The 25,832-nt window shown below is 51.0% G+C and overlaps 1 protein-coding gene across 1 annotated transcript in view; it reads left to right on the top strand.

The window, feature by feature from the left end:
- The window catches only part of cdk17 (cyclin dependent kinase 17), a 73,943-nt gene that overhangs the window by 35,339 nt on the left and 12,772 nt on the right, over positions 1–25,832 (top strand). The window contains exons 2-4 of the mRNA XM_061251735.1: positions 5,161–5,309; positions 13,584–13,748; positions 17,649–17,782. Of these exons, the coding sequence (XP_061107719.1) occupies positions 5,183–5,309; positions 13,584–13,748; positions 17,649–17,782 (426 nt within the window). The 5' untranslated portion in view covers positions 5,161–5,182. The remainder of the gene's footprint in view (positions 1–5,160; positions 5,310–13,583; positions 13,749–17,648; positions 17,783–25,832) is intronic.

Genomic DNA, 25,832 nt, shown 5'->3' with positions numbered 1-25,832 from the left:
GTCTCTGTCTCTGTCTCTGTCTCTGTCTCTGTCTCTGTCTCTGTGTGTGTAGCCTCCCGATGCACACTGTGTAAGCTCTGCCACACTGGTGTGACACGTTTGTGGGCTAAAGCCAGGCTGGTATCATGGTTACGGCTGACTTCTCCGCCCGCTGTAGAAACTGTGTGGGAGTTCTGTTGGAAAGAGTCGTGACTCTGACGCCCTGCGTTGGGATTTATTTCGCCGCTGTGTTTGGACGGAGCTGCGCGGTTTTCGTTGGCAGGACCGCGCGTCTGTTTGGAGGGACCCACACGGGGGAGGTTTCTGCGGCCCTCTGGGGTTGGTCTGTGGGCCTGTGGGTGTGAGGACGTTCCCTGTCGGTGACGAGACTCGCCTCTCCCCCTCCGCTCTCGCCCTCGTTCCCAGAGGCCTCCTGGAGAGTCGTGGGGTGTGTGGTGTTTCCACGGAACTAATTACACATAAATATTGACGGGCCGTCTATCGTCCGCTCCCCTGTGACGCTCCCTGCTTGTAAAAACCCTCAGCCTTTCACTCCTGTACTACCAACCCACTACGCTGCCTGTGCCCTTCCTCTCCCCCCAACTAATTCTGCATCATTCATCTCTCTCTCCCTCTCTCACTCTTTCCCTCTCTCCTTCTCTCATTCTTCACTCTCACTCTCCCTCTCTCACTCCCTCCCTCTTCCCCCCTCCCTTTCTCTCACTCTCTCCCTCTCTCTCACTCCCTCCTCTCTCTCTCCCTCCCTCCCCCTCTCCCTGATCTCCATCTCTTTTTGCTCTCTCAAGCTCTTCTTCTCTCCCACTCTCTGTACCGCCCACGTTCTCTCATGTTCTCCTGTCTGCTCCAGCAGTGAAGCAGGAATGGGCTTGTTGTTGGTTTTTCTGTCTCCATGCGGGCCTGGTATCGCTGGTCACTCTGCCGTTTCACCCGCTTTCACAGCAAGGCCTGAGACACAACCGTACACATACGTATGTGTGCAAACATCCCATGTAGGCAGATCACACGTGTACTTGTGTATCCACATACAAACATGCTTACATCGAGGTATGCAAGTGCTCACACACACACACACACACACTCAGACACGGTGTCCCCCTTCTGCACAAACGCGTACTCACACACTCCTACACACACAGGGTCTCTGTTCTACACAAACCCGCACACACACACAAGGTCGCTCTCCTCTACACAAACACACTCACGCGCACATACACACACACACACTCATGCGTAAAAAGACACACTCTCGCACTCTCGCACACTCACACACTCAGGAGAGCAGAGCAGTGAGCTGAGCCGTGCTCCAGTGCGTCACCCCTGCACGGTGCCGTTTCCGCCCGCGGGGCAGCGGGAGGATGAATGTTATCAGGCCGGGTCTGTGCGGGCCGGGGGGGGGGGTGACGCAGGAGGGGGGCGGGGCGGGGCGGCCCTCTCCGAACACAATGAGCGGGGGAAGCGCCGTGCGTCTCAGGGGGCGGGACCCCCAAACCGCGGCTCAAGGTGTTTCCTGTTTCCTGTGCCCCCGGGCGGGATGCTGGTCTGCAGGAACACCACCGCCCTGCACAGAGGGTCTACCAGCCTAAACTTCTCCTCAGTCTACTGCCCCAGTCTACTGCCAGCCTAAACCTCCCTAAGTCTACTGCCCCAGTCTACTGCCAACCTAAACCTTCCTAAGTCTACTGCCAGCCTAAACTTCTCCTCAGTCTACTGCCCCAGCCTACTGCCCGCCTAAACCTCCCCTCAGTCTACTGCCAGCCTAAGTCTCTCTCCAATCTATTGCCCCAGTCCCTGCCTCTCCCCAGTCTACTGCCCCAGTCCCTGCCTCTCCCCAGTCTACTGCCCCAGTCCCTGCCTCTCCCCAGTCTACTGCCCTAGTCCCTGCCTCTCCCCAGTCTACTGCCCCAGTCCCTGCCTCTCCCCAGTCTACTGCCCCAGTCCCTGCCTCTCCCCAGTCTACTGCCCCAGTCCCTGCCTCTCCCCAGTCTACTGCCCCAGTCCCTGCCTCTCCCCAGTCTACTGCCCCAGTCCCTGCCTCTCCCCAGTCTACTGCCCCAGTCCCTGCCTCTCCCCAGTCTACTGCCCTAGTCCCTGCCTCTCCCCAGTCTACTGCCCCAGTCCCTGCCTCTCCCCAGTCTACTGCCCCAGTCCCTGCCTCTCCCCAGTCTACTGCCCCAGTCCCTGCCTCTCCCCAGTCTACTGCCCCAGTCCCTGCCTCTCCCCAGTCTACTGCCCCAGTCCCTGCCTCTCCCCAGTCTACTGCCCCAGTCCCTGCCTCTCCTCAGTCTACTGCCCCAGTCCCTGCCTCTCCTCAGTCTACTGCCCCAGTCCCTGCCTCTCCTCAGTCTACTGCCCCAGTCCCTGCCTCTCCCCAGTCACTACCTCTCCCCAATCTACTACCCCAGCCTAAACCTCCCCTCAGTCTACTGCCCTCAGTCCACTGACAGCTGAAACCAGCCTTAACTTCTCCCCAGTCTAAAGTTGGCATAAAGAAAATAACTCCCCAATCTGCTGCCCTCAGTCCACTGCCAGCCTTAACCAGCCATACCCTCCCCCAGTTTCCTGCCTGTTTTCACCTGTGCGCCAAGCGCACGTTTCCTCTCAAAGCTGATGCTCCGCCGCGCTCCGTATCGTTCCTTCCCCATGAATCAGTGCCGCTGGGCTGTCACGGATCCTCCAGATCAAAGCGGCTCGCTGAATCCGTACGTGCGTCTTTCAACAGCACCCTTTAAACTCCCCCTCATCCTGGCTCTGCTGAGACACACTGTGTGTTCCGGGCCTGTATTTTGTTTGTAAATTTACATCATTAACTCTCATTAGCGTTTGATTCATGTTTAATACACCCTCTTCATTCATGGTTGAGTAATGTTGAACACACTTCATTAATGTTTGAGTAATATTCAACACTCTTCATTAATGTTTGAGTAATATTGAACACACTCTCTTTGTTAGTGTTTGAGTCATGCAGAATACACCTTTTTCATTAGTGTTTTGAGTAATGTTCAGCACCCTCTTCATTAGCGTTTGAGTAATGTTCAGCACCCTCTTCATTAGCGTTTGAGTAATATTCAGCACCCTCTTCATTAGCGTTTGAGTAATGTTCAGCACCCTCTTCATTAGTGTTTGAGTAATATTCAGCACCCTCTTCATTAGCGTTTGAGTAATGTTCAGCACCCTCTTCATTAGCGTTTGAGTAATATTCAGCACCCTCTTCATTAGCGTTTGAGTAATGTTCAGCACCCTCTTCATTAGCGTTTGAGTAATGTTCAGCACCCTCTTCATTAGTGTTTGAGTAATGTTCAGCACCCTCTTCATTAGTGTTTGCGTAATGTTTAATACACACGCTGGTGTTGGAATGTGGTTAGCCAGGTGTGTTGCAGGTGCTCAGGTAACTCAGGTGTATATTTCAGGTGTTGTTTGCAGCAGCTGCTACCTGGATGTAACGTAATGTTCTTGTGTGCTTTACCTGGAACATTCAGCTCCTGTGAGGAGGGGATCGCTCCACTCACTGCCGCAGTGCAGCTGGAAATGAATTCTCCCTTTTAAAGGAATATTTTCTGTATTTACCAAAGCAGAAATGTAATTTATTCCATAGAGAGAGCTAGCTTCGAAATTCAAATTCAAATTCAAATAGTCTGTATTGCCATGATGTGCGTAACATATTGCATGTAAAATACACAAGCATGAAAAATACAACACACAGAGTAAACCAAATAAATCAATCTGCTAATTTTTGGCTCCGAGGAAGATGTTGTTTGATGTTGAAGCGTCAGTCTCGCAAGAAACAGAGGGCATCTCTCTGAGCCTGGTGTGCTCGCTCCACCGTCTTTTGATTTCCGGCTGGTCCCTGTGAAGTTGTCCGGGTCAGGAGTCTCGTGATCTCTGCTAATCTCCTTGGAATATTCGTTGAGCTGTAATGAAATAAACAGCATATTGACAACATGTTCTGCTGGCTGCGTTCAGAATAACGGTGAGGAAGGTGATGTACGTTCAGAACAGAATACGTGAACGATGATAAAGGCAGGGTGCAGAGAGCGACCTTGGGCTGATGGGAAGGGTGATCAGCCCGTCTCACCCTGGGTCAGCCCCAGACAGGCTGGCTTCTCCCAGCCGATCAGCACAATCGCCGGCTGCAGCTGTTCTGGCCCCAATGAGAAGGCTTTGCCGAGGCCTCGGGGCACGGTCTCGGGAACGACGGCCTTTTATCAGAGGCTGGGTGTGGAGGCTTCGTTACGGCCGAACCGTGATTAGGTTTCAGCCTTTTCGCTCATCATTCCTCTGTTTCTTTGGGGAAAGGTGTTTTTAATAGTCTGTCTCTTTCTACCCCAGAGGGGATTTCACAGCTAGTGTTGACATAAGGAAGGCGTGAGCAGTTCGGTTGGTAACATGAGCTCATATTTGTCCAGCTCTGCGCTGTACTGTAGCTGATAAGATTTTTATATTGACTTTGCTGCGGGCGGAGGGTGCAGGAATAGCTATATCCCATGATTCCCTGGGTGTGAAGAAGTGTGCTGGTTTCTGGGTAACCACAGAGCTGGTGGTGGGGAATGTTTTATTTATGTTCAGGCTGTGTGTCCACGTGGCCAGTAGAAGCTCCTCCGTGCGTTTCATAAATACTTGATTAAAAGCGCTTTAAAAGCCTCGGGCTTCCTCAGTGGTTTATCACAGATGCACTCAGATCAGCGGCAGAGAAATTTGCTTATTTATTTATTTATTTATTTATTTATTCGCATCCGTGTTCCCACACACGGTATCGGCACGTGATCTCTTTTACGATTTTTTGCAGAAAACATGGTTCAGAAAAGGAACCTATAGAAGATCCCTATCCAGTTCTTTATTGGGAAAAATGGTTCTTTGTCTGGGAGATTTCACACTTCACATCTATGGCAGACGGTTCCATGAAAAACTGAAACGGTTTCCTCTATGGAGACTAGCCATTACATTACAGTTATTTAGCTAACTTTTATCCAAAGCAACTTATAGTAGAAAGCAACTCAAGGGCCCACAGTTGCCACACTTGGGTTTGAACCACCAATAATCTGGGTTCTAGGCACTTTTTCTGAGAGTGTAGGGGAAGATGTTCACAGGGTTTGGGGTGTGTGTGCGCCTGTTGATCCAGCCTCGTAACCTTCCTCCTCCTCCCCCTCCCCCTCTCCCTCCCAGGCCTCCCCTGCCGGAGCGCTCCATGGAGAAGATGAAGAAGTTTAAGCGACGTCTCTCCCTCACGCTGCGCGGGAGCCAGACCATCGACGAGTCTCTGTCAGAGCTGGCCGAGCAGATGACCATCGAGGAGAGCAGCAGCAAGGACAGCGGTGAGTCACGCCTCCCGCACGCACGCACGCACGCACGCACGCACGCACGTTCGCACTCGCACTCACAAAATTCACAATTGAATTTAATTTTGCATGAAGAAACAACCTGTCACTGATCACAAACTTTGTCATCAAATTTCAAATTGAAAAAAGATCATTAAGGGGGTTTTCTCTGCTGTTAAACATTGTAGCTGGTCATTTTTGACTCTTAAGACAACACAAGGGTTAATGTGGGGTCAGGACACAGATAGACAGGGCCCGTGCAGTAAAACTCATACCCCTTCACACGCGCGCACGCACAGGCACACACACACACACACATACACACATGCACACGCGCGCACATACACACACGCGCACACACACGCACACACACACAAACACACACACACACACACACACACACATATAGACGCACACTGACACGGCGTTCCGACCTTGACAGTACGAAGGTCCTCTTTTTCTTTTCTTTTTTTGTTTTGTCAATTCAGTCGGAGTGAAGCACGCTAACCTCTGGGCCCTATGACTTCGAATTACTAGCCTAGCTTAGCGCTCCTCTGGCTGTTAATAAGGCCTTACTACCCTAGCCTAGCCTAGCTTAGTGTTCCTCTGGCTGTTAATAAGGCCCATCAGGAGCGGTTACAGAAAGCTCACGTGAAGCACGTGCTCCTCCAAAGCTTCGAAAAAGGTGGAGGTAGCTCAGCTCTACTGCGGAATGCGGCTAACTCCCGAGGAATGCCGGAGGATTAGAAACCGCTTTAAGCGGCTATTTATTAGCCTCCACTCAACCACACACCCCCCCCCTCCCACCATCCCACCATTCATGTGGTCTGCGGTAATTAGCACAGCTCCATCGCCGTGACGACAGCCAACCGCCCGTGATCTCGCGACGACGGGCGTGGAAAGAATGTTTGGATTACAGACGGCAGACGGCAAGAGTTGTTGTGACCGGAGGTCAGAAATCCGGCTGAAGATTACCAGGCTCTACTCCTGCATAGGTGCCTCTCTCACGTTACCCGCTTGAACAACACCGGCGCAAAGACCTTTCTTTGTTTTGAGCGGCATTGTTTGTGCGCCCCGGGGGATGGGGGGGGTTTGAACGAAGCTGGTGTGTGAGTCGCGGTGACACTGCGGTCGTTGCTCTGTTCCACAGTGCCCTTGTTGTGGGGACAGAATTTGTGAGAGACGGCACATCTGCAGCCGGCACGGTTCGTGATGTCAACGCCGCGGAGCATTCCAGAACCCCTGCCGTTGTTAATCCTCGCATTCCGCTGTGTCACATGACACACAACCACACACACACACACACACACAACCACACACACACACACACACACACACACACACTCTCTCTCACATTCTCCTCAGGGCTACTCTGTTGACCCGTATCACACCAAAATGCAGATGATAAATTGCTGGCAATCGCATTTCCGAAGGCAATTTCTTCAGAGCCATTAAGCGACAGCCTAAAATAGCAGAAGCATCCAACAGCGGTTCCCCTTCAGCAGAAAACACTGTCTTACACATTCAGCCTGTAAATGTCTTTGTTTTGAGGGTGAAGATATTTCATCTGCAAACGTATCATTTAATGTAAGCAAACACGATTCACAGTATTCAGTGTTGGGTACTTTCTTCACTTTGAAATATAAATTGTTTTTCTTGTTGGTAAGTGGTGGAGCTTTTTGTGGCAGCTGTGCTTATGATATTTGATATTTGGTTATCGTGGTTTTCTTTTTTCCGTTCCATCAGTACCCTGGTGCAGGCAGGATACATTTCTTTCCATTGTATTTGCTACTGCTACTGCTATGGGGCGATATGGCTCGGGCAGTAAGAGCAGTCGTCTGGCAGTCGGATCCCGGGCTGTGTCGAAGTGTCCCTGAGCAAGACACCTAACCCCTAAATGCTCCTGACGAGCTGGTCAGCGCCTTGCATGGCAGCCAATCGCCGTTGGTGTGTGAGTGTGAGTGTGTGTATGAATGGGTGAATGAGAAGCATCAATTGTACAGCGCTTTGGATAAAGGCACTCTATAAATGCCAACCATTTATTCTTTTCTTTTTCATTTTTCTTTTGCCCCCACATAGTTTCCCCTTTTTCACAAACGGTTTGATGTAAGGTGGAAGGTGTAGTAGAATTATAGTATCCTGTGAGAGTAGGGTGCGAAAATGATTATTTAAAATGAACCATATTAATAAAAGAAAACAAGTTATTGGGAAAAGGGAGCTGTCCACCGAAGTCCTACTACAGTATCCCGAAAGTGGTCCACTATACCCCAGAGAGGCGATCTTTCTCTGAGTTTGTGAGCTTGAAATGGAAATTTCCCAAGAATTTTAAAGATTCTTCTCGGACATTCACTGACTATGTGCTAATGAGATAAACAATGCAATCATTTGCCGCAGAGAATTTCGGTTTTGAAGTGAAGAGCCCCCTTGAATCTTAAGTATACTTAAGAAGGCAATAAACGAGCATTCCAACATTCCTGTTGTAGTCCAAATAACAGAAAGCCGTCTCTGTTTTGGACAGGTGGCACATTGCTGCTTGCCAATGGTTGTGTAATATCTTGTCATGGCTAAAAATGTCGTCACCATTTTTCTATCAACAAGCCCTTGTGTAACGTGCGGACCAGTGGCAGTTTGACCGGCAGAAGAGCCTCTGATAATTGTGGTGCCTTCCATAAAGTCTGTGTTTTTGTGTTGTCTAGGATAACACTGGATTCTAAAACAACAAACATAAGACTAATCATCAAAACTGATCCGTTTTTAAATGTGTGCACAAATGCGTTTCAAGTGGAAATGTTTCTGATATGCTTTCAGGAATGATTACTCAAAGTAATTATTTGTTTAGCTAATGTGTATACACCATGACTTGTAGCCCAATTCATGATCGTCGCTTTTCATTTTTGGTTCCTCTTTTGTGCCGTTTAGTAACGATAGGAGCCGCTTGTGGGAGGGCAATGTGATCAGTAAACGGTGTGGATCATTGACTTTATCACAATGGACCTTATATTGGATCCTCACAGTCTGTGACATCATCCTGTACCAAGCCCCGGTGGGATTATGACCAGCCAATGGTATCGTATTCCAGTTTCACTTGGAACTCTTGACCTTTCTGACTTACAGATCGATCTCTTCTTCTTCCCTTTGGGAGGGGTGTGCTCCCTCAGGGTGAAAATGAAGTATTATTATCCTTGGTAAACTGGATAAGCTTGGATAAGTATCTGAAATAACATACATTGAAATTGATTGAAGAGTGTCAATAATGCCACTCCTTCCATGATTAAACACATTTTTTTAAGACATGATTTATTGAAATGCTGTGAAAGTGCCCCGTACCCGACTCCAGTGCAGTCCTTTTGACTCGGTTTAATTGTGCCTGAATTGGCCTTCAAATGGCTGCATGCGTATGTAGAGGCACGGCACTTCAAAACATGTTGACATTTTGGACAAAATGCAAACGGTCGCAAGGTTTTTTCAGGTTTTCCGGTTGACTTCGGACGAACATCCAGGCATTATATAAAGCAAGCATACGGTCTAGATTTGATAAAGCTTGAATTATTTGGGGGGGGGAGGAGTATTAAAATGATCCGTTCCATCCTTACCAGACCTGGGACAAATACGTTGTTTTGGATTCAAATACTTTTCTACGCTTTACTTGAGCTTGTCTGGTGTATTAGAACCTATGAAATACTCTCAAAAAGTGCAATCCCGGCCTACTGGTCCTCTTGATTGGCTCAGTTGCACCTGGCAAGATCAGTCAAGCACAGAACAGTATTTGAATCCAGAACGATTACGTATTTGAATCCAGGTCTGATCCTTACTGGCCTGAATTTCATCCCGCAAGGACGATGAGCGCTGCAAGCAAGCAGCTTTGTTTCATTAAAGAATGAGGGAAACCCGAGTTCATCAATGAGTATGGAACTGGGCCATTAAAGTCTCACACGTTCGCCCTGTTCAGTTGCATAAGTGCTGAAGATGCTTCCGCAGTTCCGAGTTCAATCTCCCATGATCCTTCTGGCCTCCCTCCCACACTGCCAGTTGAGCGAGACCCTCGGCCGTTTGCGTCGCCCACAAGTTCTCCCTCCTGACTTCTCACCCGCTGGTTACTGTGCAGTTCGGACGGAAACTACATGAGACAAACAACACCACTGTTAACAAGACCCTCTGGGAGCTGGAGCCTAAGCTGGAGTCATGTGACAGTCCGGGCGTCACCATGGAGACCACTGCCCGGGGTGAGGCGCTCAGGGGGGCAGGGAGAGACGACAGGACAGGCATATCACAGGGCACCCGACTCAGCCCGAACACATAAAGGACCCCAAGAAGGAAGGATTCTGGTTTATCGTTCTCTCGAATTCTTTTGGTTTTGTTCCTCCACTGCAGATTTAATGTTCCTGGTATCTGGTCACCTGAGCTGTCCTCATCAGAGATTGAATTACTGGTGTGCTGTTTGTAATAGTTAGGCCCAATATTGAGTTTAACTTTGAAGGCGTATCATTGTTTCATATAGCTGTTCTGTTGGCAGCAAATCCATGTGGGGTTTAGCTTAATTGGCAGCAGGCTTGCCCTCTAAATTTGCCTCTAAATAGTCAAATGTAACCTTGCAGTTGGCTGCTGTACAGTACCGTGTTTCCTCCATAAAAAGCTTTTATGCTTTTATTCTTTAGATGACAGACATGACGGCAGCATTGTTGGGAAATGCACTCTGCTAGCAGATTAGTCATTTTGCTGTCCGTATGTTGTCAAACTGTTGGAAAGCGGTGGAAATCATTTAAATGAGCAAACGCCATTAAACCGTTTAAAGAGTCAGTTTTTGTTAGTCTGTGCTCTAGAACCGCCATTGCATTCACTTACCAGTACTGATGGTTACATCAGTTAAGAACATTCCAGTCACACACCACATTTCGATCTCACACCTTAAGGGGTTAAGGATGTTGGAGTTGTGGCTCACGCACCTGCAGGCTGTGGCTAAGCCCTCTGAGAGCAGTAGACGGTAGCAGAACTGGGATTGCTGCTCGGTGCTCCTGCGACCATTAGGAAACTCTTGCGGTTTGATAACAAACAGCTACAGGCCTGTCTCCTGGCCTGGGGCCCACTCTGGCAGTGAGCTCACTGCGCTGTTCTGCGAGGGAGCATCTGCAACTGCCCGTCTCACCGGTTTCACTTCAGCTGCGCTGCTTTCTAGAGAGGCAGCGAAAGCTTTGCTTGGAAGGCCTTGCGGCAAACGAGCGAAATGAAACCCAAAGAGCCAGCCTTTGTTTACGAGCTTAGCCGGCAGGTGTTATTGAGGCCTGTTGACTCAAGGAGCCTATTACTGTGGAAAGCTCTATTGCCACCAGACCTGTTAGATGTGCTCTGAACGTGTTGTTTTGTAGATGTTGAGTAAGCTCTAATAACCGTGTCTCCAGTTCTGTAGCTTCCAGGTGAATTTGCCACCGCACTTCCTCCATCTTGCTTAATCCTCCCTCCCTCCCTTAATAGTCCCGTCTGCAGAGGGTGGGCGGTGAAGTGCTCAAGGGCTTCCTATTGGTCCCAGTGTCCTTTCTCCGTGGTCAGGTGGTTGGTTCTTCCATTCGACTCGCCTGATCTTGTATCCATCACACCCTCCGGTAGAACGACTTTCCAGCACAGAGATGCCTTGGCCTGAACGCACTGCGTGATTGATGAATGGCTGTATCTTTCCGAGATTGCACATCAAGAGCAAGATCGCAGGGACTCAGTATTTCTGGCTAGGAGCACTTGCAGCGACCAGAGCATACACGACACCCACTGATTAGACCTCTTTAATTATGCAGTCATTGTGGAGTGCTGGGAGGCCGCCGGCCTGAAGTCAATGGCGGCGTTTAAAACCGGCTGCTCCACAGGTGTCTCATTCAGCCCGAGTGGGGCGCGGAACACAAAGAGCCGCGCTTGGCTTTGCACCGGAAAAGCGGCAAATCACTTTACCCACAACCCCATGCAAATCAGAGCGCAATATTTGGCAGTGGAGATTTTATGAGGTTCGCGAGGAGACTCGATCAACAGGATCATCGGGAATTTGTACCCGTTCTGTATCTGCGCCCCTCCAAGTGCCTTCCAAGTCTGCTTACCTGGCCCTTCTCTTGTAACACTCTAGGACAGGTCTAATGAGACAGGGCAGTTTTGTTGTGAATAACAGCTCCACCCAGAGGTAGGTTTCCTGTGTTGGGATGTTGGGGAGCTGTGCACCCAGGTTATGGTTTGACTGCAGTGGTGGGCAGGCTTCATCCACAAATGCAGGCCACTCCCAGGACCAGCGATGTGGAGCGGACCCCCAGTCCTGCCACCGGGCCCCGCCCTGGTCTGTCACACACCACTGCCTGACAGCAGGGTGGGGGAGTGGGGGCGTGCGGCCTTCCTGGCACCCCAGAGGCTCTCCTTTCTGGGGCAGGCGAGATTAAGAGGTGTGAGGAGAGTTGTCCAACTGCAGTGACCCACTTCCAGAGTGACCTGCTTCTTCTGACACACTCTGGCATGGCGAAGCGCGTTGAGTGTTCGCAGGAGCGGTCGACTCTCTCGCAAACAGACCGTCCGCATCCCTCCACCATCCAGACCCCTCGTCTCACCGGATCCAGTCCCATGTCTCATTACACAGGGTTTCATGCACGGAACCTTCTAGCGTGCGTGACATGCTCTTATTTACATTGGATGGGCGGCGAAGGTTTAGAGCGGGAGCACATTCTGCAGCTGTTGTCAGCTATTCTTGTTAAGCCCAGTCCTGGTCACGTGGTCGCCATGCAGTGGGTAGGCCTGCCTCTACCTCAGGGAGGCACGAGATCTTCGTCAAACAAACGGACGGACGGACGGACGTGTGTGTCTGCCAGGCCTGCAGACACACACACACGGTCTGTTAGAGCCGGTTAAACGCAGATTTAAAAAGCGCCATGACGATGAAGGTGGCATTTCCCTGCAGCAGTGCTTCTTGCTCCCGTTGCCATGGTGTTCGCTTCAGAGCTGTACCCGGGTACCTTGGTTTTCTTTCCACGCACTGAAGATGTCTCCCTCATTCTCCTCCTCCTCCCTTCCTCTATTCTCTCCCTCCGTGGCTGCTTTCTTCTCCCTCCCTCTCTTTCTTATAAAATGGCGATGGAAAGCCAGCTTGCCTCTGTAGGTACGGTATACCTTTCGCACATAATGGATAATATTTTGCTCCAAGGTTTGAGTTTTACTTAACTGTTGCTTAGGATAAATTTGAATGTGCATTGACGGTGCTAACAGAGGGGTTTCGGGTTCGGGCCGCCAGGTGCACTTGGCACGGTGTCCGGGGGGAGGGGGCGCAGGTGGCTGCGACAGTTTGCGCCGAAAAGCTCCAAAACCCCCCCCCCCCCCTGAACTCCCCAGCCACCCCCCGGCATTACGATCCAAACACCTCTTAAGTCCAGCTCGGCTGAGAATTAGCATTTTAAGTGTAAATGAAAATGTTTCGGCGCTGATGAAAAACCGTCATCGACGGAAAGCGCGGTCTTCGGCGGGGAGATTACACGCTCTCCGCCGTGTCACGCCCGAGGCTGCGTGCCACTCTCGTTCGGAGTATTAAAACTCGACGGTTATCTGCTCCGTCCAGCCTGAATGGCTGGTCGCAGCGCGGGGGTTCAAGGGGCTTAATGAAATGAGAGATTTATGTAATGTCCCTGATTCAACCCTTCCCGCAGCAGGGCCTGGAGGTTGAGTGCAGGGTCTGGGACGCATTAGTTCTCCTTTAATATGAGCCGAGCCCTGCAGCTGCTGCTGGAGAGAATGAGTGTAACACGCAGGGCGACACGCGCCCTGCCAATAACCCGTCTCCCGCCCGCTCATACGTGCACACACAACCCCTGCCAGTCCAGTTAACACATTCTGACTTTAAATTCAAGATTTTATATACTGCACTAGGTACACTAAACATGGTGGCTCGTTTGTGGATAGTTTTTCATGGTTAACATGCTGTTTTAGGTCTCCAGTGTGCGCAGTGTCCCCTGGATAATTGCCGGCTGACTATGTCTCTGCGCTGTGTTGCTTTATGATTGATTGACAGGCTGACTGTGTGAGTGATTGATTGACAGGTTGACTGTGTGGATGATTGATTCACAGGCTGACTGTGTGGATGATTGATTGACATGCTTGTTGCGTGTCTGTGCCATGTTGCTGTGTGGATGGTTGATTGACAGGCTGTGTCTCTGTGCAGTGTTGCCGTGTGGAATGTTGATTGACAGGCCCTGTCTCTGTGCTGTGTTGCTTTGTGGATGGTTGATTGACAGGCCCTGTCTCTGTGCTGTGTTTCCTCAGAGCCCATCGTGAGGAATGGCCGCCCCCCCACCTCCCACAGCATGCACTCCTTCCTACACCAGTACACCGGCTCCTTCAAGAAGCCGCCCCTGCGGAGGCCCCACAGCGTCATCGGGGGCAGCCTGGGCTCCTTCATGGCCATGCCCCGCAACGGCAGCCGGCTCGGTGAGAGACCCCGACACGCACACGCACATGCGCACACGCGCACGCACACGCACTCGCACACGCACACGCACACGCACACGCACTCACACTTACACTTACACACACACACACACACTCACTCACGCATGCGCACACTCACACACTCATACTCTCTCTCTCACACACACACACACACACACACACACACACACGCACACACTCACTCTTACACACACTCACACACGCACACTTACACACACTCACACACACACACTCACTCACTCATGCATGCGCACACACTCACTCTCTCACACATACAGGCACACACACAAACTCACTCACACAAACTCACTCACACACACAGCCTATATTTGGAGATGAACAGTAGAACTATGGATGGCAACAGTAGCACTGGTGTTCATCCTCTGCAGGAAATTAAACCTAGAGTAAATGGATCAGGGGTTTCTATGGTTCACCTTTGTGACGCAGGAAATGGGTACACCCATTCCCCCCCAATAAATATAGACTCTTCCAGGATATGGGAGTCCAGGTTATTAATCTCATTCAGCTGTTTCTTTTGATTAGATCCTCTCCGGTCCTTTCTGTATCCACAGTTCTCGACTCCCTCCCTGAATTGAAGTGCCCTTGACCCACTTCTGTCTAAGCCCCGAAGAGTACCATGCTGCCCCACTGCATTCTGGGAAGAGAGCAACTCAGAAGTTTGCTCTCTCTGTGAATGAACACAGATGCTTTAAGGCACGTCCACACCAAGAACTATAACTCTAAACAATAACTATAATGATAAAGACTTCAGAATCCACACTGATGAACGATAACATACTGTTTGTCTTCTCAAACGATTTCGATTGGCTGTCAATGTTTCGATGCCGCAAACTTCATGCAGCTGGACAAAAAATCTGAAAGTGATCCCAACATATCATTCGTCACTGTTGTTGCCGTTATAGTTGTGGTGTGGACTCCACCATTCATTTGAGTTGGAACGACTTTTAAAACAACATATTTACAAAGTATGAGAATAAAGGTTTGCACACCTGACCATGTATTCCACAGATGCTGGAGACATGCAAAAGCCAGAAATGAAACAATAACTCCGCAGCACTGTCTCCTGCTGTGTTTGCGACTTATATATATTGAAAGAAATGGCTTGCGTTTCAAACATATCTGTCCTTCATCAGAGACTCTTAGGTTTAAAAACCCTCCGATTTCATCAGGCGGACGCCCACCATGAGTGCCATGTGGAATGTGGGTCACAGCAGCTGAAAAGTTGCTCCATGAGTAAACACCGCCCCGTTGGGTTTGGGCCTTTGACGTGCTGCTTTTAATGACTTGGGCTGCGGTGTGCGGAGTCGAGACCACTCTGATCAGAGATGCACTGGAACATGACGGGAGGCGCTGGATGAAAGCGTGCTGAAGTTGCAGAACCGAAAGCGCTGAGGTTCATCTGTTCATTAATGTTTGAGTCTGTGAAACTGGAGCAACACGCCGTGCTCAGTTCAGTGTTAGTGACATTCCCTTTACCGTCACTCTGACGGAATCTGCCATAGTGTGGGCGGATTGCACTGCAGTGGTTTGTCCGGACCAGTGCTAATGTGGCTGACTAGCACCCAGGCCTGTGTCAATTACATAACTATAACAGTTTTGGATTCAAATGCTGTTCTCCGCTTTACTGAGCTTGTCTGCTGTATTGTCTGCTCTCAAAAACTCCAAACCCCCACCTTCTGGTCCTCCTGGTTTGCTCAGTTGCACCGAGCAAGATCAATCGAGCACAGAAAAGTATTTGAATCCAAAACAAGTGCTCCAGGGTCTTTATCATGAGTAGCCACCGGTCTGAAGGCTATTAAAACTGCCACGTTTGACGGTTGTTTGCAGGTGCGTGGTGTTTTGCGAGCGGGGCCGGGCAGGTTTGTGGTGTGAAAGTGATCCCTCGTTAACGCTAATGAAATCCAGGTGGGGCGTCCCCGCAGTGCGGCGGGCAGAGAGGCTTGACCGGGCCCTCGAGCAGAGAGCCGCGGCGGTGTTTTTACGACCCCGAGAGGAAGCGGGAGAGCTGTAATTGTTTAATCTCTGGCCCCGGGGGTCACCGAGAGGGGTTTACAGACGGCCGGCGCATGAAAGGGGGGCCGTGAGCGGGGCTGGTTTACAGCTGGGGGGCGTGGGCCGAGGACTGGCAGCAAAACATCAGAGCGGCCGGCCGCTAACACGGTCCCTCCAGCTACGGAAAAATGAAATTCAGTCCCTAAAAAGAACCCTGCCGGTGGGCCCTTGAGCAAGGCCCTTAACCCTAAAACTGCTCCAGGGGAAAACACTTTTACCCCCTCTTCTCTCCCTCTCTCTCCCTCTCTCGTCCCACTTGAAACTGTTCTCTCTGGCATTTCTCCCAGGGCCTCCTTGCAAAAGAGAACACGTTCTCAGTGGACCTCCCCTGGTTAAAGAGAGGATAGAAAAAATGGGTAAAATGAGGAGTCTGCAGAATCGCCCCTGCGTTTGAGGAGGGACGGGGCCTGGAGTAACTCTCACAGGGCACAGGGGGGTGTTGGGTTGGGGAGGGGGGGCTCTTCAGCAGAGGGGATTAGAGGATGAAATAATGCAGGCAGGGACTGTTATGTAAGACCTCTGTACAAGCTCCTGGGAGCGACAGACCACAGATGGAGTGGAGGAGGTGTAGGAATAGAGGGAGTAGAGGAGGAGAGTATGCTGGATGGGTATAAGATGTATAGGAGGAGTGTAATACAGATGGGATGGGGTCTGCGGGGAGAGGTAGAAGCTACAGTGGTGGAGGAAGAGAAGAAGGTATTTCAGGAGTGGAAGATGGTTATAGACCAGTGAAATCCATCTAGACCGGAGCAGTGGAGGGTGGGTATAGTCTGTGCGGGTGTATGTTTGGTATAAACTGGAGGTCAGTTATTTGCACAAGAGGATTTAGAAGACTTGGGACAGTGTTTGAGCCAGGGTCTACCCAGGCTAAGTAGCTAACATTATTAATGTCTCTCTGTGTGTGTGTGTGTGTGTGCGTGTGTGTCTGTGTGTGTGTTTCTCTGTATGTGTGCGTGCGTGCGTGCTTGTGTGTCTCTGTGTGTGCGTGCAGTTTGGAGCGCGTGCTCATAGAGATGAATGGGCTCTTTCAGAGCTGCATTACTGGCTGTGTTTAAACAGCCACAGGCCCACAGGGCAGCCGCTGCAGTGCTGATCTAACCCCACACAGATCCCTCTCAGCCTGCCGGCCGCAGCCAGGAATAAGTCACCCTGACACCCTGCTGGATGCCAGCAGGGGAAGTCCTGACTGCAGTTTAACTGCACCGGTCCCTGTGTGAGACGCACAGAATCTGGCTGACTGCTGTCTCCCTGCCCTCCCCTGGGGCTTGTCTGCAGTCACACACCTGGTTTTAGGCCTGCTCATTCCACAACTCCTTTGTCGTCTTCCCCCCTTTTTTTTCTCTTTTCTGAAAAGGTTTAAAGCGCGACTGTTGGCACGCCCTGTCTTTCCTGGGTGCTTGGAGAACTAACGGCAATTAGTGAATTGGAGTTCCTTCAGCAATTTTCCTGATTTTTCTTGGTCGAAGAAGCCAAGTACATTTTTAGTTAACTACGGTTGGAGAGATCCAATATTCAGAATTGCATAATTAATTCATTTTAACTGTTAATGTGAAACAAAGCAAAAGTGTACATAAGGACAAAAATCTGACTTGCCTCACTACATCATTTTAGTTAGAGCCTGCGTGTAGTATGGAATTTTTGTGCCATGGTCCCCACCCTCACACCGCGTCTCGTGTCTGACCAGCCTGTGATTTGAAGATTTGCACGACTCTGGTATTGTCTAGAGTGGGGCGCTATATGATGTCTGCTCTATTGGCTCTTTGGCTCCGCCCCTTGCCCTCTGACCTCCTAACCCCTCCTCCTCAGACATCGTGCACGAGAACCTGAAGATGGGCTCGGACGGGGAGAGCGACCAGGCGTCCGGAACGTCCTCCGACGAGATCCAGTCTCCCACCGGCGTGTGTCTGAGGAACAGGGTCCACCGCCGCATCTCCATGGAGGTGAGTACCTCCCTCTGCCCCCTTCCCCCCACTGCCCCTGCCCAGACTCCGTCCTCTATCCTCCGTCTCTCCTCTACTCTCCGTCTCGCCTCTACTCTCCGTCTCTTCTCTACCTTCCATCTCTCCTCTACTCTCCATCTCTCCTCTACTCTCCATCTCTCCTCTACCCTCCATCTCTCCTATTTTTGTTGTAGACCAACACTGTGACTCCTGATTCAATTAAATAATGATGGTCCTCATTCAGGACCTTGATAAAATAGCATTGAGTGTCTTAATGTGGGCCAGAACAAAAACCTGCACCCACACCAGCCCTTTTGGGATAAGATCAGACACTCCAGCCTTAAGCCCTCCAGTGGCTGTCAGCGCTGCAGGCGTCTGTGGGGTTTATCCCAGGCTCTCCCACTTATCCCAGCTTGAGTCTCCAGCGAACACACATCTCGCTGCCCAGTTTAAGACGGACGTCTCACCGGCAGGCCATATGCTTGCCTCTGCAGGCTGTGGGCGGATTGCAATCTGAGAGAGGCAGTTGTTATTTAGCGACGGTTAAAACCCGCTGTTATTTAAACGGGCTGGTAAAGGGCGGGGTGCTCAGGCCGGGCTCTCCGGACGGCGGGACACGGGTTTTGGATGCCGTTCAGACTTCCGTGTGAGGGTCAGGAAACATCATTTTAATCAGCGGTGGGTCGTTGCAGCTGCTCTCCGATTGTTGATTCGCCGCCGGAACAGTGTCAGGTGATGAGCCGCTCGTTAATCTCGTTCCGGAGTCCGGAAAAACTCCAGCAAACATTGTGCTTGTTAATTTCTAAAGCCCTGGCTTTGGGCATAGTCACATGACCTTCAGTCGGATATCATATCCTGACCCCTGTCGCCATCCACTTCAGATACGGCCAAATAGTAACAGACACTTCTCAGATAATTCTGAGAATATGTACTGTGTTTCTGATGGGTATGAGCTGGTACGTGTGCAGACTCTATCTGCCATAGTTAGTATTTATTTGATACACTCTGCATACTAAGGGAATCAGTAGACACTCTCTGATACGCGTGGTTAATCTGTAACCTTCGGCTGTAAAAGTACACAGCACTTACAGCAACGTTACCTTGTTGCCTCTGACCTTATCAGCTGTTTATTGCTTGCCAATTGCCGGCCGCAGTAAACGAGCAGCCGGATAGAAAACATTGAGGATGTTTTATCAGAAGACGTTATCGTCTTCGCTCCTTGACGAGGGCCGAGACCTGGAATGACGGTCTTCGGGGATGCGTGTGCTGTCGTCATGAATCACAGCCGCTGCTCCAGACGCCGACGGCCCACACTCGTCTGGGCCCGCGACACACTTTGCCGAACGGGAGAAAATATCGGCCATCGCTGTGACTTTAATTGGCCGGCCGGACGTGTCCGGGCCTCTGAAGGATGGCCTCGTAAACGCGCGCAATGACTGATGGCTGTTTCCATCAGGGAAGCGGCATACACTCGCCTCTTAAGAAAATTCATTTAATTACTGCTACATGCTGCTGCTTTTTACGAGGCGAATAAATCCTTCAGAAAAAGCAATAACACAAGTCTAATTTCAGTCGAATCCAGAGGAGGATATAAACTATGAAGAATAGGACCGGAAGATGACTCTTGGTCCGCGGTAAATCCAAAGAACCAACCAAATAATAATATGGCTAACGTGAGCCTGTAACCGGTTCAGTTTCAAATGGAAGAGTGTAGGCACGGTAGGAACTGTTTCGGTCCAGTTTCTTGGTAAAATGGCTGACTTGCTATAATAAAGGCGAAGTGAAACACAGCTTTCTGTTCTATGGAAAGACGGTCATTTGAAATGGCCCCAATCCAACAGAAACTGCCCGTAATAAACATGTGTCACTGCTGTGTGGAAGATAAGCATATGTCGCTTGTGTGTGTGTGTGAGAGACAGAAACTACCCCCCCACCCCACCCCAGCTTATTCAATTGACTGTCGTTTGAGATGGTTGATGGAATAGTTCCTGCTCTACCCCAGGGGTGCCCAATCACATGCCAGGGAGGGCCGAGGGTATCCATGTTCACTCCGGCCAATCACTGCTCCTGCTACACTCTCACCCCACACTCCTCGCTCACGGCCTATCGCTGTTACAGCTGATGAGCGTCTCCTCCCAGCGGGACTGAGGGGGGACTGGAAGATGGAGTAACAGAGCGCTCGGCTGGAGAGGTCAGAGGTCATTCAGAGCGAGCGATCGGGTCATCATCCCTTGTATCAAGATGCAGATCTTACTGGGTGCAACGTGACCTGGAAGTAAGGAAATAATATCTGTAGCACGGTCCGTTACCGGAACTATCCGGAACATACCGGGCTGGATGTGCTTCTGGCGCAGGGAGGATGGAGCAGCAGCCAGGAAGGGGGATTAATACTGCGGCCGTCGCTCAGATGAGGGGAACCTGACGGGAGGGGCGTCGCAGCGATTGCACCACCTGCGCTGCTCCTCCTTATCCTGGGCTGAAATTCCTGGAAATCGCTGAACGGACTTTCCTGGGAATTGCTAATTCCCGCCCCCACTCTTCCTGGGATGTGCCACTGCAGTTGTACTCCTACTCCTCCTCCTCCTACGGATCACATCTGTCAGGGAGCGAGGGGGAGGGGGGAAGGGGTGTGCAGCTTACTGGCCCCCAAATATGTCTCCTGGGGCGGCGGGGGGATTAAGAAGCTTTTGTTGTCTTGAGCGTTCGTCGGGCGGGACAGACCCAAACCCTTCTGCATGGCAGAACCCGACCCGAACCGAACCCGCGGCGAAGGCTGCGGAACAATACAGCGCGAGATTTCATCAGATTTTCAGCTTTATTCTCAGCGCCGTCGGTGACCGCTGTTTGTGTGGGGCTTTACTGAAACGCGAGCGATTGGCAGAGCCTCTTTGCGAAAGCCACATCGTCAGCCGCGAGCCGAACCCTCAACATTACACATGCAAATGCCCTCCACATTATTCATGCAGGGTCCGAGAAGACCCTGCCCTCATCTGCATATCCAGGGCGCCATTTCAATCTGCGCTTTTCTCAAATTAACATGCCACTGTTTACCAACGCGCTGCCGAGTGGATCCAAACCCGGAATGTTTAGCGTGAGGAGAGGCAGAGTCGGGTTGCTGCTTGTGTGCGTGGTAAAAAAATGGCAATAAATAATGGATGGTGTTCTTCTGTGTCGCAGTTTTGTGAGGCGCATGAACTATGAAGAAGGGGAAAAAAATAGAAACAAAGGCACTCTTGTGGTTTTGAAAATAATAAAAAGCCCTTTGAGCACAAACCTCAGTGTATTTCTCACACAGGCATTGTCAGACTTCATCAGTTTCACTTCCTCAGGAATGCTTTGCCAAAACATGTTTTTTTTACTGTCCGTGATATTTGAAGTAGCCACATAACGAAGGCATTTTGTAATTTTTCTCACTGTAAAAGAGTGCCTTGCTGCCTTCTGCTCCCTTCACTGCTGTAAAAGTGTTGTCACCAGGCAATAATACGCACCGTATGCAAATGTCTCATGACAGTCATCACGTTTGGGGCAATGTGATTGGTGGGTGATTATGCGCATTCGTGCCGATATGGTTGCGATGTGAAATGAGTTGTGAAATCCCCTCTCGCCGGATTGGGTGGTATGGGCTGGTCCGTAATCCCGGCGTCTAATTGAAACCCTGTTATCTGGATCATCCTGTAACGAGGCCGCGGGATGTGACCCCGCTCGTGGAACTCTGTGTTCCCCTCGGGACCGTGCTTTCCCTTTTCCCCGCACCGCGGTTTCTGTCAAACAGAGAGGCCGTTTTAACATTTCACAGCCAGGCGTCCATCCTCCCACTGATACGAGGGGGAGGGGCGTCAGACTCCGGTCCTGGGGGGTCAGACTCCGGTCCTGGGGCGTCAGACTCCGGTCCTGGGGCGTCAGACTCCGGTCCTGGGGGGTCAGACTCCGGTCCTGGGGGGTCAGACTCCGGTCCTGAGGGGTCAGACTCCGGTCCTGGGGGGTCAGACTCCAGTCCTGGGGCGTCAGACTCCGGTCCTGGGGCGCACAGATTAGTAACGTTGAAAATGAACGAGATGGAAAGAAGTTAGTCTGAGTCTTATTCCTGGTCATGGCAAACCAAGGAAACGATGGTAGATGCTTCCCGTACACAGTTACTTGTGGTACAGAGAGGCTGTGCTCTCCTGCGTTAACAGCCATTCAGTTACACTGCTCCTGGACGAGATCCAAATGACTGTCCTCAGCGTACAAAGTTAAGCACGTGGTGAGGTGAGCAGGGAGTGCGTTGGGTGAGATCAGTGTCGGAGAGGCTTGGGTGGGCTGGTAGCTGCAGCGGCACAGGTAATCCGTCACGCCACAGCAGTAAACCCAGCCCCGGGAAAGGGGCACAGGTGAAACGCTGGATTCGGTCTAGAGCTAAAGGAGGAAGAGGAAATAATGTCCGCTTGTCCTGGAGCAGGTGTGCGTCGAGTGGCGTTCCTGAATAACATCACCGAAACGGAGCTTTCTCAAAACACCACGTTCCCGTTTGAATTCATAACACGGATTGGTCAGCACTCACTTCCTGTAACACCCCAGAATGCCCCATACTTGACCTTTTAGTCACTGGGCACTTACAAATTTCCTGTTTTCTTCATCCTGCGTAGGAGACCTTCTCCATTGTGCCCTCCTGGTGCAGTGACATTATGTTAAACACGGATTTTACAACTCATAATTCTGTTAACGTTTCCTGGAATGACAGATTTGGAGGCTCTGTTATTGTTGTTATGGGTAACTCCACTGGCCACGCTCAACACCACCCGTGGCAGTCCCTGTGGTGGAGCAGTTGTATTAAGCACAGGGATTAAACTCAGTCGTTTATGCTTCTCGCTGTGCAGAGCTGATCATTCTTGCCCCCTGCTGGACTCCTTGTGTACCGCGCCCTTCCCTCTGCACTGTCAGGTGCAGTGGAGGCTACCGAAGGGTAGTGTTTAATATCGTTTTCTGAACGGTGAAAACTCTGTACCGCTTGACCTGTGTCACGCTTTAGAGCTTGTTACTGGAGATCTACCATCCTGTAGTTTTTACCCTTCAGCCCTAACAAAGCACAGCTCATTCAGCAGACAGAGATCTCATCAAGTTAGTCGAATCTGGTCTGCCAAATGATGGTTGAAATGAAAACTGTTGAATGAGGTATGTTTTGGTAGGGTTGGAGTGAAAGCCTACGGGACGGTAGATCTGCAGGAGCAAGGTTGGGCAGCCCTGTTGTATAGAGGGTAGTGCAGGGAGATAGGTCTGTAGTAGAATAAAGGTGTTGCCTGACAGTCAGTGATGAATGCTCCTCGCATTCTTTTGTCTCTGCAGGCCTCGTCATGTTGACGGGGCCTGAGAGAGAGCCGCAAGGAACCGTGTGTGAGCTGCTGTTTATCTGCACGCACACACGCACATACATGCGCACACACACACTCACACACTCTCACACTCTCACACTCACACACTCACACATACACGCGCACACACACACATACACACACACATACACACACTCACACACACACACATTCGCACACACTCACACACACACACACTCGCACACACTCACACACACACACACACACACACACACACACACACACACACACACACACTCACACATGCACACACCCTCGCGCACTGGCACATGCATTCACAAACGTGCACACCTACACACGGTCACACACATACACTCACGTGCACACCTACACACGGTCACACACATACACTCATAAAGACGTACACATGCACACTTGCGTCACACCTCTTGCTGCGATTCTCCGCTTCACAGTTCAGAAACTACATTTAAGATGTAGTGTACACACACACACACACACCTCCTGTTGCTTCAGTTGCTTGCTTGCCTCGGAGGCAGTATCAAAGACACACTCGCACTAACAGAAACATAAACACACCGAACTCGAGCACACATATTCTGACCTACATTCGCTTCCCAGCGAGCTCACAGACGAGGCTGTGGGTCTGTGCGGAGCGGAGCGTGTAATTATCCAGCGCTCGGTCTCCCGCTCCAGGAGCAGAGCCACCCGCCATCCCCGAAACGGTCTGTCCACCACGCAATGTCAAAACAGAGCGGCCTGGTCTGTCCACCACGCAATGTCAAAACAGCGGTCTGGTCTGTCCGTCACGCAACGTCAAAACAGAGCGGTCTGGTCTGTCCGTCACGCAACGTCAAAACAGAGCGGTCTGGTCTGTCCACCACGCAATGTCAAAACAGAGAGGCCTGGTCTGACCGACATGCAACGCCTCAAAACAGAGCGGTCTGGTCTGTCCGACACGCAATGTCAAAACAGAGCGGCTTGGTCCGTCTGTCCGACACGCAACGTTACCCTGCTCTCTCCCTCCGCTAAATAACGGCTAACCCTCCACAAAGGAAGAGGAACAGGGGAACAGGGGAAGGACGAGGGTGGCAGGTGTCTCTACCCGAGCGCACGTGCCAGGGCTGTGTCATCGCCTGGGTTTAGCGGGATTATCCCCAGACACGTGACCTGCGGGCCGCTAATCCCACGGCGCTGTGCCGCTGTGGGAACGTGGGGACCAGCCCGGGGTTGCCCCAGGAAACTCCGCCAAACTTTCCCCCTGCGGGTGAGCCTGCAGAGGTTATCAGGGTTTACTGGGGGACTGGATCTGTGTATGTGTCACACTGAGATAATGACTGCAATCTGCACTCTGTTCCCCTTTATCACTCTATCTGTCCCTCTCCATCCCTCTCTCTCCCTCATTCTGTCTCTTTCTCTCTATATTCGCTCCCTCGTTCTCTCTCCTGTCTCCCTCTCTCTTTCCGTCGTGCTCTCCTCTCTCGCTCTTTTTCTTGTTGTTTTCTCCTTCATTCTCTCCTTTTTCCCTCCCTCTTTTTGTCTCCCCTCTCTTTCTCTTTCCAATGAGCTCTCACTCTCCCCTTTCTCTCAGTCTCTCTCTCCTCTATATTCACTCCCTCTTTCTCTTTCCAATGAGCTCTCGATCTCCATCGTGCTCTTCTCTCTCTCCCTCTTTCATTCCCTCCCCCTCTCTCCAGCCATTGTTTCTCCCTCACTCTGTCTCTGTGTTAGATGGGGAGCATCTGCATGTGCAGTAGTGCATTGTGGGGGAGTCCCCTGTATGTGCGGTAGGCAGCAGCGTGGGTGAACAAACCACACCAGAACAAACCCCATTAAAGGTCCTTAAACACGTGACTGATCTGTGCACCTTCAGCAGAGCTCTCGGAGAGAGGAGGAACATGTGCACCTCTGCACCATGACCCAGTTCGTCTGTGAAGCCCCGTGTCACCCTGGAATGTCCCTCTAACCCCCCCGATCGCCCCCGCGCCCGTTTAACCAGCCGCTCCGCAAACACGGGGGCTGTAAAGCCTACCGCTGCTGATGGCCAGGTCGCCATGGTAACCCCGGTCAGAGCCGGCGGACGGAGGGGGCGTCTGCGGTTTTAAAGTAAAATCATAGCTGTTTTGGAGCTGCTAGAGTGGTTCATGCACAATTCACTCCAGTAGCTTCTTGTTTATTCTCTCCTGCACCTGCATCGTAGTTGCTGGTTCTAAATAAGGCAGTGGACTTTGTTTCACTGGGCTGAGCAGTGCATTATAGGATTGCTGGCTCTCTGTTTGAGGGGGGATTGGCTGTGTCTTCTTGGCCAGTGAGACTGAGCTCAGGCCTAGGCAGAGGCCAGAGGGATTGTGTGAAAATGAGCTGTTTTATTTTGGTCACTGGACATGCACAGTGCTTCTCCTGTGCTGTCTCGAGTCTAGTGTCTGTGGAAGTATCGGCTTAGTGTAGTGCGAACGGGGTAAGTGCCCACACAGTGTCGTCAGAATGGAAAGTGCGCGTCTGTCTGTCTGTCTCTGTCTGTCTCTGTCTGTCTCTGTCTGTCTGTCTCTGTCTGTCTGTCTCTGTCTGTCTGTCTCTGTCTGTCTGTCTGTCTCTGTGACCGTGCGTGCACCTGTGTGTGTTGTCAGGCCTTCAGGGGGCCGGACATGGGTTCATGGTGTACTCTGCTTAACCACAAGCTGGCCCAAGCAGCACCACTTCCTCCCAGCCAGTCTGCAGTAGGC

This window comes from Conger conger, chromosome 8 (assembly GCF_963514075.1).
Source record: "Conger conger chromosome 8, fConCon1.1, whole genome shotgun sequence".
Lineage (NCBI taxonomy): Eukaryota > Metazoa > Chordata > Actinopteri > Anguilliformes > Congridae > Conger > Conger conger.
The sequence above is the reverse complement of the archived record's forward strand: the minus strand, read 5'-3'. Positions and strand labels throughout refer to the sequence as shown.